Below are 16,661 nucleotides of genomic sequence, written 5' to 3' on the forward strand. Positions count from 1 at the left end.
GTGGCTGACGGGCCCAGTTGCTCCGCGTCACGTGGGATCTTCCCAGACCAGGGCTCGAACCCGCGTCCACTGCATTGGCAGGCAGACTCTCAACCACTGTGCCACCAGGGAAGCCCCTGAGGATAGGTTCTTCATTGGATGGTGAATTAAATCATTGGATGAGTGGAGCTTTAATACTATTGATACACATAACTGTTTTCCCAAAAGGTTATCATTTATATTTTTGTATTTCCATCAGCAGTGTATGCAAGTGTCTGTCTTGACATCCACTCACCAGTATTAAATATTTCAATAAAGGCAAATGAATGATTAATTGAATAACTTATACTTGATAGATGGAAAATAATATTTCATTTAAAATTCAATGTAATCTAATTACTAGTGATGTTGAACTTCTTTTATATTTTATTAAATATTTGTATTTTATATAAATCATTTATTCATTTACTTTTCCCTTTCATTGTTCAGACCCTAGTTTTTTCCATGGTGATTTGTCTGAGCTTTTTCTATATAAGGGGATATTAATTTTTCTTCCTTTTTTTTGACAAACATCTTTTTCTCCAATTTCTTCTGTTGTTCTTTCATTTTATTTAAAGATTTTTGAAATACAGAAGTTATCAGATAGTTTTTGTTTTTACAGTACAGTTTTTTCTTTGTCCATTTGTCCATAGATTAGTGGATATTTAACAATAACAATAATACTTATATTTAAAGGAACAAATAGATATTATAATTCAAATATTAAAATTTGAAAACAACATCAATATCCTGAAATAGAGTAATGATTAAATAAATTACAGCCTATCTGAAAAATGGAATTATGAAACTATTATAAATGGTATTTATGAAGGTTTTTTTTTGAGGTTTAGTTGATGTACAATATTATGTTTCAGGTGTACAACATAGTTACAATTTTTAAAGGTTATACTCTATTTATAGTTATTATAAATATTGGCTGTATTCCCTGTGCTGTATAATATATCCTTGTAGCTTATTTATTTTATACATAGTAGTTTGTACCTCTTCATCCCCTACCCCTATCTTGCCCCTCTCCCTTTCCTCTCCTAGCTGGTAACCACTAGTTTGTTCTCTATATCTGTGAGTCTGTTTCTTTTTTGTTATATTCACTGCTTTGTTGTTTTTTTAGATTCCACATATAAGTGATAACATGCAGCATTTGTCTTTCTCTGCCTGACTTACTTCATTTAACGTAATATCCTCCAAGTCCATCTGTGTTGTTGCAAGTGGCAAAATTTCATTCTTTTTTATAGCTGAGTAGTATTTCACTGTATATGTATGTATGTGGGGACACACACACACACACACACACACAGAGCGCCACACACCACATCTTCTTTATCCATTCATCTGTTGATGGACAGTTAGGTTTCTTCCATATCTTGGCAGTTGTATATAATGCTACTGTGAACATTGGGGTGCATGTATCTTTTTGAATTAGTGTTTTCATTTTTTTTGGATTTATGCCCAGGAGTGGAATTGCTGGGTCCTATGGTAGATCTGTTTTTATTTTTTTGAGAAACCTCCATACTATTTTCCACAGTGGCTGCACCAATTTACATTTCTACCAACAGTGTATGGGGGCTCCCTTTTCTCCACATCTTCACCAGCGTTTGTTTGTGGTCTTTCTGATGATAGCCATTCTGACAGGTGTGAGGTGATACCTCATTGTAGTTTTAATTTGCATTTCTCTGATGATTAGCGATGTTGAGCCTCTTTTCGTGTGCCTGTTGGTCATCTGTATGTCTTCTTTGGAAAAATGTCTATTCAGGTCTTCTGCCCATTTTTTAATCTGGTTGTTTTTTGATATTAAGTTGTATGAGCTGTTTATATATTATTTTGGATATTAACCCCTTATCAGTCATATCACTTGCAAATATTTTCTCCCATTCACTAGGTTGTCTTTTCGTTTTGTTGACTGTTTCCTTTGCTCTGTGAAAGCTTTTAAGTTTAATTAGGTCCTGTTTATGAAGATTTTTTTTTAAGATGAAATTGTGTTATTATTAAGTGAAAATCATGATGTAGAATTATGTGTACATTTGACTCTACATGTTAATTGAATAGTCTTAGCTCAGTGGGGTATTGACAGAAATGGTATCCCACCCCCCACCCCCACTTCACTACTTTCAACTATGCTTTGTTGAATTCCAGATTCCCGTCATAACATCTTGGACAGATTTCTTACTGTTCTGATTGCTCTTAGGTTTTTAAACATAGTCCAGTTTTAAAACTCCAGTCTCATCTCCAGCTTAAATCGCTTCCTTCCCTCATGTAGTAGAAATTTAAACTGTGAACACAACTGAAGTAGGGAGGGGTAGTAGGGACTTGCTGCAGCCGGCCCTGGTGGAGGTAGAGGGAGAGCATCCACTTTCTGCAGTACATTTTTATATTAGCCATTACACAGACTTGCTTGTTATCTTGAAAAATGATTCTTAACCTTTTTTTTATGATGTGATATACATGTAACACATTTCCAAGGGTTTGATTGGACATTGATAAATCCAGACAAGTAAAGCAAGAATCATCATTTTTGTTGAGGGGGCATGTTATTTGCAAAAACACTTTATAAGCAAGTCAATAATAAAATCATTCAAATGTCTCAAAATGTTGTTTTATAAAGAAAAATATATAATCTAATTTTGAAATTTATTTTTTGAAATTTTTATAATAAGCAAGCATTGATCTTTCCCCACTGCATTCCATAGGCAGTGGTTGAGTGATCACAACAGTTGTAGAATGAGCAGCAATAAACTTTTTTTCAGATCTCAACATTAATAGGACTTGTTGCTTGCATTTTTTTTTTGTTGTTATTATTTTGGCTTGATAATTGAAACAGTTAATGATGTTGTGAACAGTAATGTTCATACATCTTTTTTGATGACATGCAGTGCAGATTAAGCTACCAGATTGGGGAAGTACACCAAGTCCAAATCATTGTACAGCCTTATAGACTAAGATGAGTTTTGAATTTTAATCTTAAGTGTAGTTGCAAGCCATTGGAAAGTAGGCAAGGGAATACCATGATAAGATTTGCATTTTTAAAAGATTACCTTGATGTTCTGTGGAGAATGAATTAGCAGGTCAGGAATGGAAGGTAGTTAGCATGCTGCTGTAGTAATGGAAGGTTATTAAGGGATTTTTGAAGTATAGCCAGTAGAACTTCCTGATGGTTTGGATTGGATGTGTAGAATCGGGTAAGGGAAGAGTCAAAGATGACTTGAGTTATCAGATTGAGCAGCTAGCTGGCTGGTTATACCATTTACTGAGATAGGGAACACTGAGGAGAAGGCAGCTCTATCCATGTTACATTAGAGAGATGCCTGTTTGAGAGGAGGGGTCAAAGAGGTAATTAGGTAAGCTTGGAGCTCAGTGAAAAGGGCAGGGCCAGAGTAAAATTTATTATTACAATAAAGAACCTTGACTTAGACATTAGTGTTTGGCATTGAAACCCATGGGACTAGGTGGGAACACGTTTGGCACAGGAAGAGCCACATTGCAATAGAAGAAAGTCAGAGTGGTGCCTTGGAAGCCAGAGAGAAAAGCATTTCAACAAGAGGAAGGGGTGATCAACTCTGTTGAGCCTACAGAGAAGTCAAGTAAGGTGATTTAAAAGTGATCAGTTAGATTTGACAATATGGAAGTCATTGGTGAAATTAATGAATACCATATTTCTTCATTTCTAAAACATTTTTCATATTTTTTTTAAATTAATTTATTTATTTTTGGCTGTGTTGGGTCTTCGTTTCTGTGTGAGGGCCCTCCCCAGTTGCGGCAAGCGGGGGCCACTCTTCATCGCGGTGCGCGGGCCTCTCACTATCGTGGCCTCTCTTGTTGTGGAGCACAGGCTCCAGACACGCAGGCTCAGTAGTTGTGGCTCACGGGCCCAATTGCTCCGCAGCATGTGGGATCTTCCCAGACCAGGGCTCGAACCCATGTCCCCTGCATTGGCAGGCAGACTCTCAACCACTGCGCCACCAGGGAAGCCCCATTTTTCATATTTTAACACCTCTGAGATAGGGATAAGTTTACAAAAGGTGGTCAGTCACCATTTAATTGGCATTGTTTTTTTTTCCCCTCAATGTTATGGAAATAATAGTTCATCTTATAATTTATGGTATCTTGGATTTGAGGAAATGTGACTTCAGTAGAGTGCTTGAGATAGAAATCTGAGTGGAGTGGATTGACAAGAGACTGATAACATGATTATCCTGTGAAGATGATTTTGACTTAGATATTTTGTTAACTATTTAAAGCATGGTTCAAGGGGGACGAATTGGGAGATTGGGATTGACATATATACACTACTATGTATAAAAGAGATAACTAATGAATACCTACTATATAGCACAGGGAACTCTACTCAGTGATCTGTGGTGACTTAAATGGAAAGGAAATCTAAGAAAGAGTGGATATATGTGTACATATAACTGATTCACTTTGCTGTATAGCAGAAACTATCACAACATTGTAAAGCAGCTATACTCCAGTAAAAATTAAATGAATAAATAAAGCATGATGCCTCGAGCCAGAACCAAACTCCCAATCGAAGTAAAGATGTAACATCATGCAGTATGGGTTTTTTTTAAAACATCAAAGAACAGAACAGTAGAGTAGTTCTTATTCTAAGAAAATGGGAGCCAAAAAGAAAGCATTATCATTAAGTTTCTATAGTAAGTTAAAAGGTGGTATTCTGTATCTTCTTAGTTAGTTCTCAGTTCTTAGTGTAGAGTGAAGAGCTAATAGTATAAAAGAGTTTTCACAGAATAATTGCCAAATATAGTTTTGTTCAACTTATTAAACATATGTTTCTCTTCTTTAGTTCCACTTCGTTTCTGCCTCTAAACTAGTGCTCTCTCACCTGGAATCCTGAACCAGGAGGAACTTTTCTGGTATCTCTACCTACAACTCCTGGGTTCTGGCAAAAATTTTACTGTAAGACATGCACATGAAGTTTCAACCATGCTTGATTTACTTTTCATGAACTTTCTTTTTTCTTTTTGATAGATATTCAACCTTGCCTAATTTTCCAGTCTGTTCTTTAAGTACCTGTTGAACTCAGTTCTTTATGCTGTGTTATGTTTCTTCTTGCCATCTTCCACAGTCATCTGTTTCTGGGTTTCTTCCATTTTTTGTTCCTTTCTTGTAGTTCTTGCTTTTTTATATTTCCAGACTCTAGCCATTCTGGGCACTAATTTTGTTTACTCAGTTTTATGTCAGCAAATTTCTTGCCCATTAGAAATGTACAGGTATAAGTAAAGATGTAGATAATTGCTATGCTTCATGAGAAGGGAATGCAGGATTTTATATTTGGTTATGGAGGTGGTTTTTATCTTAGGAAAACAGTGGGACATTTTATATCCTTCTGAGTTGGGTGCTCAAGGTGTTTTATTTTGTATTGTGAATTCTGCACATATTAGAGTGGTGATAGAATCAAGATATTTCTAATTCTGTAACCTTAGTCAAATGACTCGATATTTTCGTTTTCATATCCTCATCTAAAAAATGGAGCTTCGTATCTACATACTGTATTGCTACCAGTTTATCACAAGGAGAAAGTGAGACAAATGTATCAAATAACCCAGGGAATGAAGTTTATTATAAATGAAGAATATTCTGTTGGCTTATGCTGTCATGTTTCGTATCTTTCCCTCCCTTCCTCCTCTCTCCTGCTGTTTCCTCCCTACTTTATATACCTGTCTTGCTCATTTAGCTATGAACTGTTTAAGGACACAGATTTTTTTTTTACTCATCTCTGTGTCTCTATTGCTTACCATGGTGTGTGATACAGTAACCAAATATGTGAATGATTACATTTGTAAGTAAATACTTGAATGAATGAGAATAGAAAGTGTAGAGCTGTGTGGGGGCCAAGAATGAAACCCTTGAGGGGATTAAGGTGGGAGGAGAAAAGCCTTTGAATGAAGGACACTGAAAAGAAATGATTGGCAAGATAAAAAGAACTAGAAAAGCTCAGTGATCAACCATAACATCAACTGTTTTAAATGTAGCAGAGAGATCCAGTAAGATGATGACTAGAAAATGTCCATTGTATTTGCTTATTTATAACCAGTTGTCATACAGACAACAGTTTCAGTAGAGTGGTTTGTGGATGTTGGAATGGGGAGAGAAGGGGTTGTGTGGAAGTCAGATCATAATAGACTAAGGAGTGAACAGGAATTGAGAAAGTAGATATGACACGTGGACTCTTTTGAAGGAATTTGGTTGAGAAGAAGAAGAGACATTAGAAGGCTGCTAAAGGAGAAATCTAGAGTCATGGGAAAGTGCTTTTGTTCTGTGTGTTGTGTTTTTTTTTAATAATAATACTTATTGTTTATTTTTCGTGGGCAACACTTTATAGGCCACAGCAAAGAAGCTTGAGAAGTTGAAAGTAGATTTAAAAAATGAGAGGATGACAGGCAGGAGGCAGAGAAGAATGAAATAGCATGCTCAGGCAGAGAAATTATCTCTGACCGGGAAGAGGAACCCTCTTATACCATAAGACTAGAGAAGAAAGGAAGAAAGAGTGGGTGTTCTACATAATATCGGAAGTTCCTTCCAGATCTGTAGTACCATGAGATCTTTTGTGTATGCAAAGGCACAAGTTGACCTTGGGCTTAACAAAATAAGTCTCAAGAAACTCCTGAAGTCTGCCAAATATGTTGGTTTGTATTTAAGTCAAATTTGTGACCAACCACCAGTGTTTAATGGGTTTTGTATGTTTCTAAGAGGAAAAGAAGATAGATAGATAGATAGATAATTTCATGGAGTTGCTTGCTGAATGAGTCTGAATACCCTCCTTAAGTGGTCCTTTTTTTAATGCTGCTTTTCCTTTTAGATGTACATTCTGGATTGCTCTAATACTTGAGAAGTCAAAAGATGTGATTTGTAATGAATGTTACTAGTTATCCTATGAAAGGTTATCCTATCTCAGGTGTCAGAAGTATGTGATATTAGTTACACCTGGAAACTCTACTGTTCGAGCACTTCTGACTTACCAGTTCTGACTCAATACTAAATCTTGCTTATGTTCTCCTTTTAGTTATTACAAGAACTGTGTACAGTGTTTAATGTAGATTTACCATGCCGTGTGAAGTCTTCCCACTTGGGAATTATCAGCAATAAACAGACGCGTACCAGCGCCATAGTGAAGCCACAGTCTAGCTCCTGTTCCTATATCTGCCAGCACTGCCTCGTCCACCTTGGAGACATTGGTGAGCCATTGGTGTGCGGGAATTGATCATGCATTCATGCTTTTCTTTGGAGTAGTCACAGAAAGAAATTATTTTCCTTTAAAAATACACACACAACTTAGATTGTCGTAAGAGGAAACTCTAAAATGTCTTTTAAGGAACCTAGAGTTTCGGGATGCTTTGGGATTGGCAAAGGATCTTGAAGGAAGTAACTTTCATGTTCAGATTTAAACTTTGTTCAGACTTTATGCAGATGTAGGCAAATAATGAAGCAGCAGAAATGTAATCAAAGCTAAGTTTTTCAGAGTGGTGCCACAGTATCCCCTAAAGGCTGAGCCCCTTTGGGTTGTGGGCTTTATGAAAACTAGTCATTCTGAAGCTGGGATTGCCTTTTTGTCTGCCTGCCAGTGCATTAAAAGCTCATTTGTAATTGTTTCCTCTTTACAGTTAGATTTGTGTTTTCACTTTATATATTTTATCTGGGAATGTTATATGACTTATTTATTCTTGTTCATTCCTTTAAGGTGACCTAAAAGGGTTGTAAAACAAATTAACTATAGGATTATGTTTTGGCTGTCCTCAAATAACAAGGAATGGAGAGCATTACCGCTTTAAGTTCAAAGATTTTAGATTTCTTGATGTCATAAATCATTGACTCCATGAGAGGTCACATCAAAGTAAGCCCTAAAATTTCTACAGGGAGATTCAGTGGGTAGTATATTTAGATTGGCTTTGCTTTCAATGTATTCTTTGCACACACATAAATAATACTGCAATAGGTATGAGGTATTTTTCTTTTTTCTTTTTCAAGAAAATTTATTTATTTATTTTTGGCTGCGTTGGGTCTTCGTTGCTGCACGCGGGCTTTCTCTAGTTGCGGCGAACGGGGGCTACTCTTTGGTGCGGTGCACGGGCTTCTCATTGTGGTGGCTTCTCTTGTTGCAGAGCACAGGCTCTAGGCGCGCGGGCTTCAGTAGTTGTGGTACACGGGCTCAGTAGTTGTGGCTCGCGGGCTCTAGAGCGCAGGCTCAGTAGTTGGGGTGCACAGGCTTAGTTGCTCCGCGGCATGTGGGATCTTCCTGGACCAGGGGTCAGACCTGTGTCCCCTGCATTGGCAGGTGGACCCTTAACCACTGCGCCACCAGGGAAGTCCGGTTTGAAGCATTTTTCAAAATCACTTTATAAGATATTGAAGAAATACATAAATTTCAGATCATATTGTATAGTGTTTTTTTGTTTTGTTTTGTTTTTAAGTGCCATATAACTCACCCCTTCTTGTGGGCCGGCTCCAGGTCACCAGCATAGTCCATAGTGGGAGCTGGTGATGCATGACACTGGAGGACCTGAAAAAGGGGGCTAGGTAAGCTTTAAAATTGGTTACATGCTGAATGTCCCAAATAGGGAAGGCCGGATAGACACTTCACACATAATCCTATAGTTAATTTGTTTTAAAATATTTTCTGTCTTTAATCATCTTAATTTTAATGTGTTTATTAATTTTAAATTGTTAAACTGTAGCTGCTTTGGAAATATTACCCTAATGCTTGTTTTTTCTGTTTGTTTGTTCGTTTGTTTTTAAACTAAACTTTCTTTTTCCTCCTCTCAGCTCGATACAGAAACCAGACCAGCCAGGCAGAGTCCTACTACAGGCATGCGGCTCAGCTTGTCCCCTCTAATGGTGAGTGGGCCATGTCAACTTGCGGTTGATGATGACACTTTACTCTAGATATAGAAAAATGGTGAATAGTTCAAGGCTCATCTTTCAAGTGTTAAGAAACCAAAAAATGTTGAGTTTTGGTATTGATTATTATATTTTTCCTTTTAACTGTACATTCTCTGTAACTGGAAATAAATTTTTTAAACTAATATTACGATTGTCAGTAAAGCAATATAAATAGAATATTTCCTAATGTGATCTAAAATTGTTTCAACAACTCTGGCTTCCTTAATTACTTATAGAATAATTTTCTTTTTAATACTATCATTTCCCTCCTAGAAAAATTATCTCTTATTACTAAAAGATAATGCTTTTGACTTTTGATGGCTCCCAAGATAGGCATTAGCAGTGATTCTTGAATTAAATTACTGTAGATGTTTGGTGATCTACATTCTTGTTAAGCCACATTGAAAGTCCTTTCACTTCTAAAGGAGCCGCTTGAAGGCAGGGATGGCAGTTGGACACACATTATTTCATGTTGTCTGTGGCTGCTTTCCCACTATCATGGCAGAGTTGAGTAGTCGTGATAGAGACTCTTCGATCCACAAAGCCAAAAATATTTACTGTCTAGCCCTTTCTGAAGTCTTATTTGAACTTATTGTGCGCTTCATCCTAATTATGTGACTCTTCAACCTAAATATAATATGTACCATAGCTGAAGTGTGCTGTTTTACATTATGCCATTTTTAATGAGGTAGTCATGAGATTTACTTCATGAAGTACTCCCCATTGTTAATATAAAGATTTAAAAACTGGCCTTCTATGTTCTGATAGCAAGACTTCATGCATTTTGGGTTGCTTTAGAATCTTAACTTTCTCCTCCAGGTCAGCCTTACAATCAGTTGGCTATCTTAGCTTCTTCCAAAGGAGACCATCTGACCACAATTTTCTACTACTGCAGAAGCATTGCTGTGAAGTTCCCTTTCCCAGCTGCCTCTACTAATCTACAAAAAGCACTTTCTAAAGCACTGGAAAGGTAGGGTTGACTTTTCCAAGAGGACTTTGTAACCTGGTAGCCTTCACCCCTCAAATTTGGGCATGTAAGAAATAATGGCCAGTTTACCTATGCTTCTCTTCTCTTAGGTTTGCCTAATTTCTAAACATATACATTACAATAGTTTTGCATGTAGTCATCACTGAATTTCAGCCAGTCAGCCTCTGATTTGTTCCCAGTGGAGGCGTACAGGCTGCTGAGTACTGACTCATCTGAGTGTGTTGCAGTTGAAAAGTCAGTCAGATGCCGAACCCTCTCCTTGAGTCACAGGTGCTCAAATAATGTGTTTTTGCAAATCGAAGTCTCCTGTAAGAGGTTTTAGCCATTTTGTTGCTTAAGATTCATGGAAGTTTTTCTTTCGTTTCAGCCGGGATGAGGTGAAAACCAAATGGGGTGTTTCTGACTTCATCAAGGCCTTTATTAAGTTCCACGGTCATGTGTACCTGAGTAAGAGCTTGGAAAAGTTGAGCCCTCTTCGAGAGAAATTGGAAGAACAGTTTAAGGTTAGATTTTTTTAAATAGAGAATTGTTTGTCTTGTCTAAATGAGGAAGCATAAGATTTGGAGGAGGCTTACTCCCACTTTTTATGTCATTACTTAATTGCAAACTGTTGATAAAAACTAAATTTAAAGCATGTGAAATTCTTGCATACAGCATTCTTTCAGTTTAAACTGAGGTGCTGTCTATATAAAGAAATACAGCAGCAGTGTTTTCACTAAGTAGCTGAAAATATCATTTGGCAGAAAATATCATAGTGGGAAAAAACAATTTTTCCTCCTTCCTTCTCAGACCAAGCACCTTTCTTTTCTCAGTTTTGGAAGTCCTACATCTGATGGTTTCTGTATTTAGATATGATTCTGTTACCTACTTCATAGATAGTAATTCCATTCTGCAAACCGAGCGCATTGTTCTCCTTGTGCTTCGATCTCTCAGAGTTTGTGGTTGATTGAAGGAATGTAATGAGAGTTTCATTCAACAGGAATATGTTGTACTAATTTGTATAAGGAGATAAAATTAAGTAACCTTTGTTCTATTTATATATATGAAAATAATTTTTTATTAGTATATTAAATTAGCAGTTTAAATGTAGTATAATTTATATAATATTGGAGGAGTCAAAATTAAGTATTAGCATTAATTTTATTTTTAGTTCATTTATTCAACAAATATTTGACTAGTATGTATCAGTCACTGTTTTAGTCACTAGAATCAACAGTAAACAAGACAGTCTCAAAGAACATTTTATATTTCTTGGTTACTTCTGAGTATCTATACACTTGGGGAATTGTCTGTAACTACTTTACAGTTTTATAAGTATTATAAAAGTTTCACATTCCAGAGATTGTTGAACTTAGACAGTTGAGATAATAAATTAGCCAAATATAGTCAGTGTGAAATAGTTTTTACAGATAATCATTTTTAGTTGATACTTTTTATGCGTAAGAGATCATACTAAATAACTATAATAGACATAGTTTGTTTTAAAATAAGCTTCTAGAGTCCCCTTCTGTTCTTTGCTTCTCTTAGTGACCTATTTAAATTTAGCCCATGATTTATAGAGTTGGGTACATGAAAGAAACAACCAACTTTTTAAAGCCCTAGGCTCTTCAGCCTAGAAAGAACAAACAAGGCTAAATAGTTTCATTATACGTTTTCAGTTATATGAAGGATTATTTTAAAATAACACACCTTTGTCTTTCTGAGGTCAGAAATAAAATCTTAAAATTTAAATAGAGACTGTAGGGGATTACTGAGGGGGTCTCTCTTTTGAGAGCTTAAAAGTCGGATTGACAGCCATCTTTCTTGGATGGTTTAGGTGCAGTCCCATTAACTAGCAGGGAGTTGGACCAGATGACGTTTTGATCTTGCTTCCAGTTCTGGTTCTGTGAAAGATATACTCCCTAAATGGGGAGGAAGGGGGGACCTACCTTAGTGAGATCTTCTTTATGTGAGTTATTCTTGTATAAAATCTAGTCAGTTTTGTATTTGGTTCAACCTCAAATACTAATACTCTCTTCAGATATATTTCTGAATGTGAAGTTCTGGTGGGTGTATGTGGGCAATTGCTAAAATACACTTTGAAATATCATTCCAACACTCTGAAGTTAAACATAGTATGAGGCAGATCTATTTTAAACCTCACCCAGTACTGAAATGTCAGAAGAACGTTGTTGGAGTGAAATTTTAGCATAGTTGGGTAAGTATTTCTAAAGCCTTTATAGATAATTAGTATTATCCACATGTAAACATCAGTGTATCTGTCTAACTAGCAAGTCTTTAGCTACTAAGCAGAAACGTGTACCAACTTGAGGTTCGTTGAAGGACTTAAGGCCTGGGATTTAGGAATTGAGATACAAGGCTATTCCTATCTGTTAAATGTGTGCTGTTTCTTAATGGTATTTAGTTCAGTATATTCCTCAACTGCTGTTGAAAGTGTCTTTGAGGAACAAAAAGTCAGTTCCGGTTTGATTTTGTTCCCAGGGAACTCCTCTGTTTACTAAAATACAATCCAAATGTTATGAAATTACAACTGAATAATTACATATTTACTTCTAAAGGTCTGGGTTATTCCTTCACTAAGTGTTTGAGTACCTACTGTCTACTGTGTACTTTTCTGAAGCTCTTAGAGATAGACAGGGGAGAACAAGACAAAGTCTGTGTGTTCATGAACTTACATTATCATTTGCTAGTACTAGGCTGCACTCATATGCTGTAATGTTTCTGTGCATACACTAGAAAAATGTTTTTAAAGGGCTAGGATTTGTTTGGTAGGACATCACCTTCTAAAAGAAATGCCAGTGGATTTATAGATACAAGGGATACATTGCTGTAAACTATACTTACAGGAAAAAATGCTTTTTGAAAAATACAAATTAATATTCTCATGCCAATATTATGCATTTCTGTAAACGATCAGCTGATCTATAAGGTTGGATGTAGAGATTGAAGGAGAGGTTTTGTGGGAGAACTCTGGAGAAGAGATAGCATTTCAGGACATTCAGAGTAAAGGAAAGAAAAATGGTCGATATCTTTAGAAAAGGAGTGAGCATTCTTGATGTATATACTGGAAAGGCAGATGACAAGGAAACTGAGAGAGATGATAGGGAGAACAGAGTTAAAGAAAAGTACAATTGTATTTTTTTCCAATGATAATGTGAAAGGTCTTATTAGTAGAATTATAGAACTTATTCTGGATATTTCAGATTCTTTAACTATGTAAAAAAAAAAATCTCAGAATAGGCTAGACAAAGGCAGCTGTAAATTTCTGAGATGGTAGGATCTCTTGTCACTGCTGGTAGAACTGTAAGTAGTTTGCTATTTCCCACCATAAGGCTAGTGACAGTGAATCGCCCACTTTCTCCAAAAATTTTCCCTGGGGAGGGAGAGTACTTGGCTATGCTAAAGTGTAGGGCAAAGCCAGGTATCATCTCTAATAGCTATCAACTTTGTTAGGAACTTGTGTTTGAAAAATATTTTATATGGGAGTAATCTAAATTACTGTAGATATTAAGGTAGAAGGGTGATGAAGTTAAGGCTATAACTGAGAGCATGTAGGTGAATTTTTCCGTATAGTGCTGATTAGCAGGTCACTGTGAACACCTAGTTATTAAGTAAAAGAAATCCGATTATGAAGACCATGCTTTTCTAATAGGGGAAAATGTAAGTGTAATAATTTGTTGAAGCGCCTATAACACTTGTTAATGATTGCTTTAGTTTATCATTTACCCTGTGTTCCAGATATGTTCTTGCTATATATCTCATTTATAAATAAGTTTCTTTTGGGACTTCCCTGGTGGTCCAGTGGTTAAGAATCCGCCTTCCAATGCAGGGGACGTGGGTTCAATCCCTTGTCGGGGAACTAAGATCCCACATGCCTCAGGGCAGCTAAGCACACGTGCTGGAACTACTGAGCCTGTACGTTGTGGATCCCGTGCTCCGCAACAAGAGAAGCCACCACAGTGGGAAGCCCATGCACTGCAATGAAGAGTAGCCTCCACTCACCGCAACTAGAGAAAGCCCGCGCACAGCAACAAAGACCCAATACAGCCATAAATAAATAAATAAATGTATTTTAAAAAATTATAAAATATATATATATATATGTATAGTTTCTCATGGAAAAAAGTATTGTTAAAAAAAAAAACAGCTCAAACAGCTCTGTGGTGTCTGGGTTTAATCCTTTCAAGGCAGAAAGTCAACATGAGAAACATCAGACCATGTCAGACTCAATTAAAATACTCATCTATAAATGTTAACCTTTGTGGCTTTAAATGCAGACTGCCAGTTTAATTCTTGTGTCAAAGATGGCTTCTGTTCTTGATAATATATTCAATATTCCTGTCTTCTTTTACAGAGGCTGCTATTCCAAAAAGCTTTCAACTCTCAGCAGTTAGTTCACGTCACTGTCATTAACCTGTTTCAACTTCATCACCTTCGTGACTTTAGCAATGAAACGGAACAGCATAGTTATAGCCAAGATGAGCAGCTGTGTTGGACACAGTTGCTGGCCCTCTTTAGTGAGTATAAAATCATTTAACTTTCTGTGCCATCTTCTTTGGAAAGCATGATCTTAGGCATTTTCATCATTATAACAAAGCATTAGTAACACTAAAAAGTGTCCTACATTTCTTAATATTGAATCAGGAGGCCTAAACCCTAAGTTCTGTCCTTTTATCTGCTGACACCCCCTCATCAACTGTATCTATAACATTTTTAACATAGGAAAGAAAATGCCTTTTTAGAAAGAAGCTGTAAGATATTTAAGTATTAAGTAGGATACAGCAGGAGGCTCATAATAATATTTTAATTTGGACTGGTACACAATTTCAAATATCTTATGCTCTCTGAACACATTTTTTCTTTAAGTGTCTTTTCTTGGCATCCTGTGCAAGTGTCCTCTCCAGAACCAGTCTCAGGAGGAATCCTACAATGCCTATCCCCTACCTGCAGTCAAGGTCTCCATGGACTGGCTGAGACTCAGACCCAGGGTCTTTCAGGAGGCAGTGGTGGATGAAAGACAGTAGTAAGTGTCTCGGAGTTTCATGTTAGCTTGTGTGCTTTGTTTGTTTGATATTCAGATATGTAAAAACTGCCTTCTAAAACAGTATTGGAATAATGGAAGACTTTGTATTTTCCACCTACTCTCTAGAAATTGAACTGAAGACTTCTTTGTATGCTTTTTATTTGTTTGTTTGAATTCTTCATGTGAGGCACAGTCTTAAGGATTTCTGACTCCCTGTGTGCTCCCCCTGTTCCTGGTTGCCGTCCTGGGGAAAAGGCATTTTTCAGATTTCAAAATGAAATAGAAATAAAATCAGTTTGTTTCTTATTCACTATAATATGCCCCAATTTTATGCTTAGGAGTTGAAGGGAAGAGATTTTTACTTCTTCCATTCTTTTCTGTACATAAGCTGTTTGTTGCCTTTTAGTAACACCCCATTTGAGTTATATTTGTTTTAAGCATAGAAGATTGGAAGTTATTTTGGCTCTCACTACTTTCTCTGTAATTTCTACTCAGAATAATTCTGACAGTTCTTAGGAACTATTCATTTTACAGTGGCAAATGAAAGCATTCAGTTTACCTTTGATTATAGGAATAACTATTTCCAGTGAGGCTTTGCAGTGAGTGGGAAGTTCCTCCCCTGCATATTTTGATGGTGGATATTAGGAGAGTCTCTGAAATATCTGCTTTGTGGCCCAGTATCTACACATTGACTAAGGTCACAACCTAGAAAATGTCCAAGCCACGTTTAAGACCCTGTGATCCCTCTTACTGCATACTTTTCTTTCCTCTTTTCCCCTCAAACCTAACTTTAAGCGCCTTCATTTTTGACATTGTCATGAATAGAGTTTAGCAACATAGTACAGCATACTACACATCTCCTTTCTGTGCCAATGTAGGTATTAGTAAGTCATACATATTTTTAGACATTGCTTTCTTGCACCGGATTTTCATTTCTCGACCAGAGGTATACATTTTTCCTTCCCATGTGTACTTTAGAACTTGTGTTTGGTTCAGTAACTTGTATCAGTAATGCTGTGAAAGAAGCTTTGATATTTTTATTCGGTTTTTTTATTCCTGTACAGTGATCTTATAGGCCCATTCTGTGCATTCCTAGTTCTTTGTTTTGTTTTTTTTTTTTTTCCCTTTCTGTTTTTAATTTTATTTTGGCCATGCCACGCAGCTTGCAGGATCTCAATTCCCTGACCAGGGACTGAACCCGGGCCATGCGCCGAGTCCTAACCACTAGACCACCAGGAAACTTCCGGTGCATTCCCATTTCTTATCGTTGCAAAGGATATTCAGCCAGAAGGAATAGTTTATTTACAAACTTTTTTCCTTTTCCTTCCCTATCATTTTCTCTTCCCCATCATTTTCTCTTCCCCATTCCTTCTCTTAGATTTGTTGGGATCTTTAGAATTATGGCCTTGCAGGTATTTCATTCTGTCTTAAATTATGTTACTACTCATTTTAGGCTAGTGTGGGGTATTTCTCTAAAACTGAAGATTTTCCTTATATGTCTGATATATCAAGGTGTAATAATCTTCATTTATATCTTTTAAATGATGAAAAAAACAGTTCCTCATTGTGAACTCAAAGTTTTATATATATTCAAATAACCTTCAGTTTCTTGCTTTTGGGCCTTTACAATTTCTAGAACTTGTCTTCTTCTGTACATTTTTTGAGAGCATGTTATCTTAAGCTAACAAATGCATGAAATAGTGATGTATTTTTTTCCTT

General features: G+C 36.5%; 1 protein-coding gene across 7 annotated transcripts in view; it reads left to right on the top strand.

The window, feature by feature from the left end:
- Positions 1–16,661, top strand: part of SMG7 (SMG7 nonsense mediated mRNA decay factor) — a 72,111-nt gene that overhangs the window by 38,495 nt on the left and 16,955 nt on the right. For all 7 annotated transcript variants that reach the window (XM_007175198.3, XM_007175202.3, XM_007175201.3 and 4 more), the window contains 6 exons: positions 7,058–7,229; positions 8,815–8,886; positions 9,751–9,901; positions 10,287–10,422; positions 14,274–14,436; positions 14,786–14,942. In XM_007175198.3, coding sequence (XP_007175260.1) covers positions 7,058–7,229; positions 8,815–8,886; positions 9,751–9,901; positions 10,287–10,422; positions 14,274–14,436; positions 14,786–14,942 — 851 coding nt within the window. The remainder of the gene's footprint in view (positions 1–7,057; positions 7,230–8,814; positions 8,887–9,750; positions 9,902–10,286; positions 10,423–14,273; positions 14,437–14,785; positions 14,943–16,661) is intronic.

The sequence above is a fragment of the Balaenoptera acutorostrata genome, chromosome 1 (genome assembly GCF_949987535.1).
Source record: "Balaenoptera acutorostrata chromosome 1, mBalAcu1.1, whole genome shotgun sequence".
Classification (NCBI taxonomy): Eukaryota; Metazoa; Chordata; class Mammalia; order Artiodactyla; family Balaenopteridae; genus Balaenoptera; species Balaenoptera acutorostrata.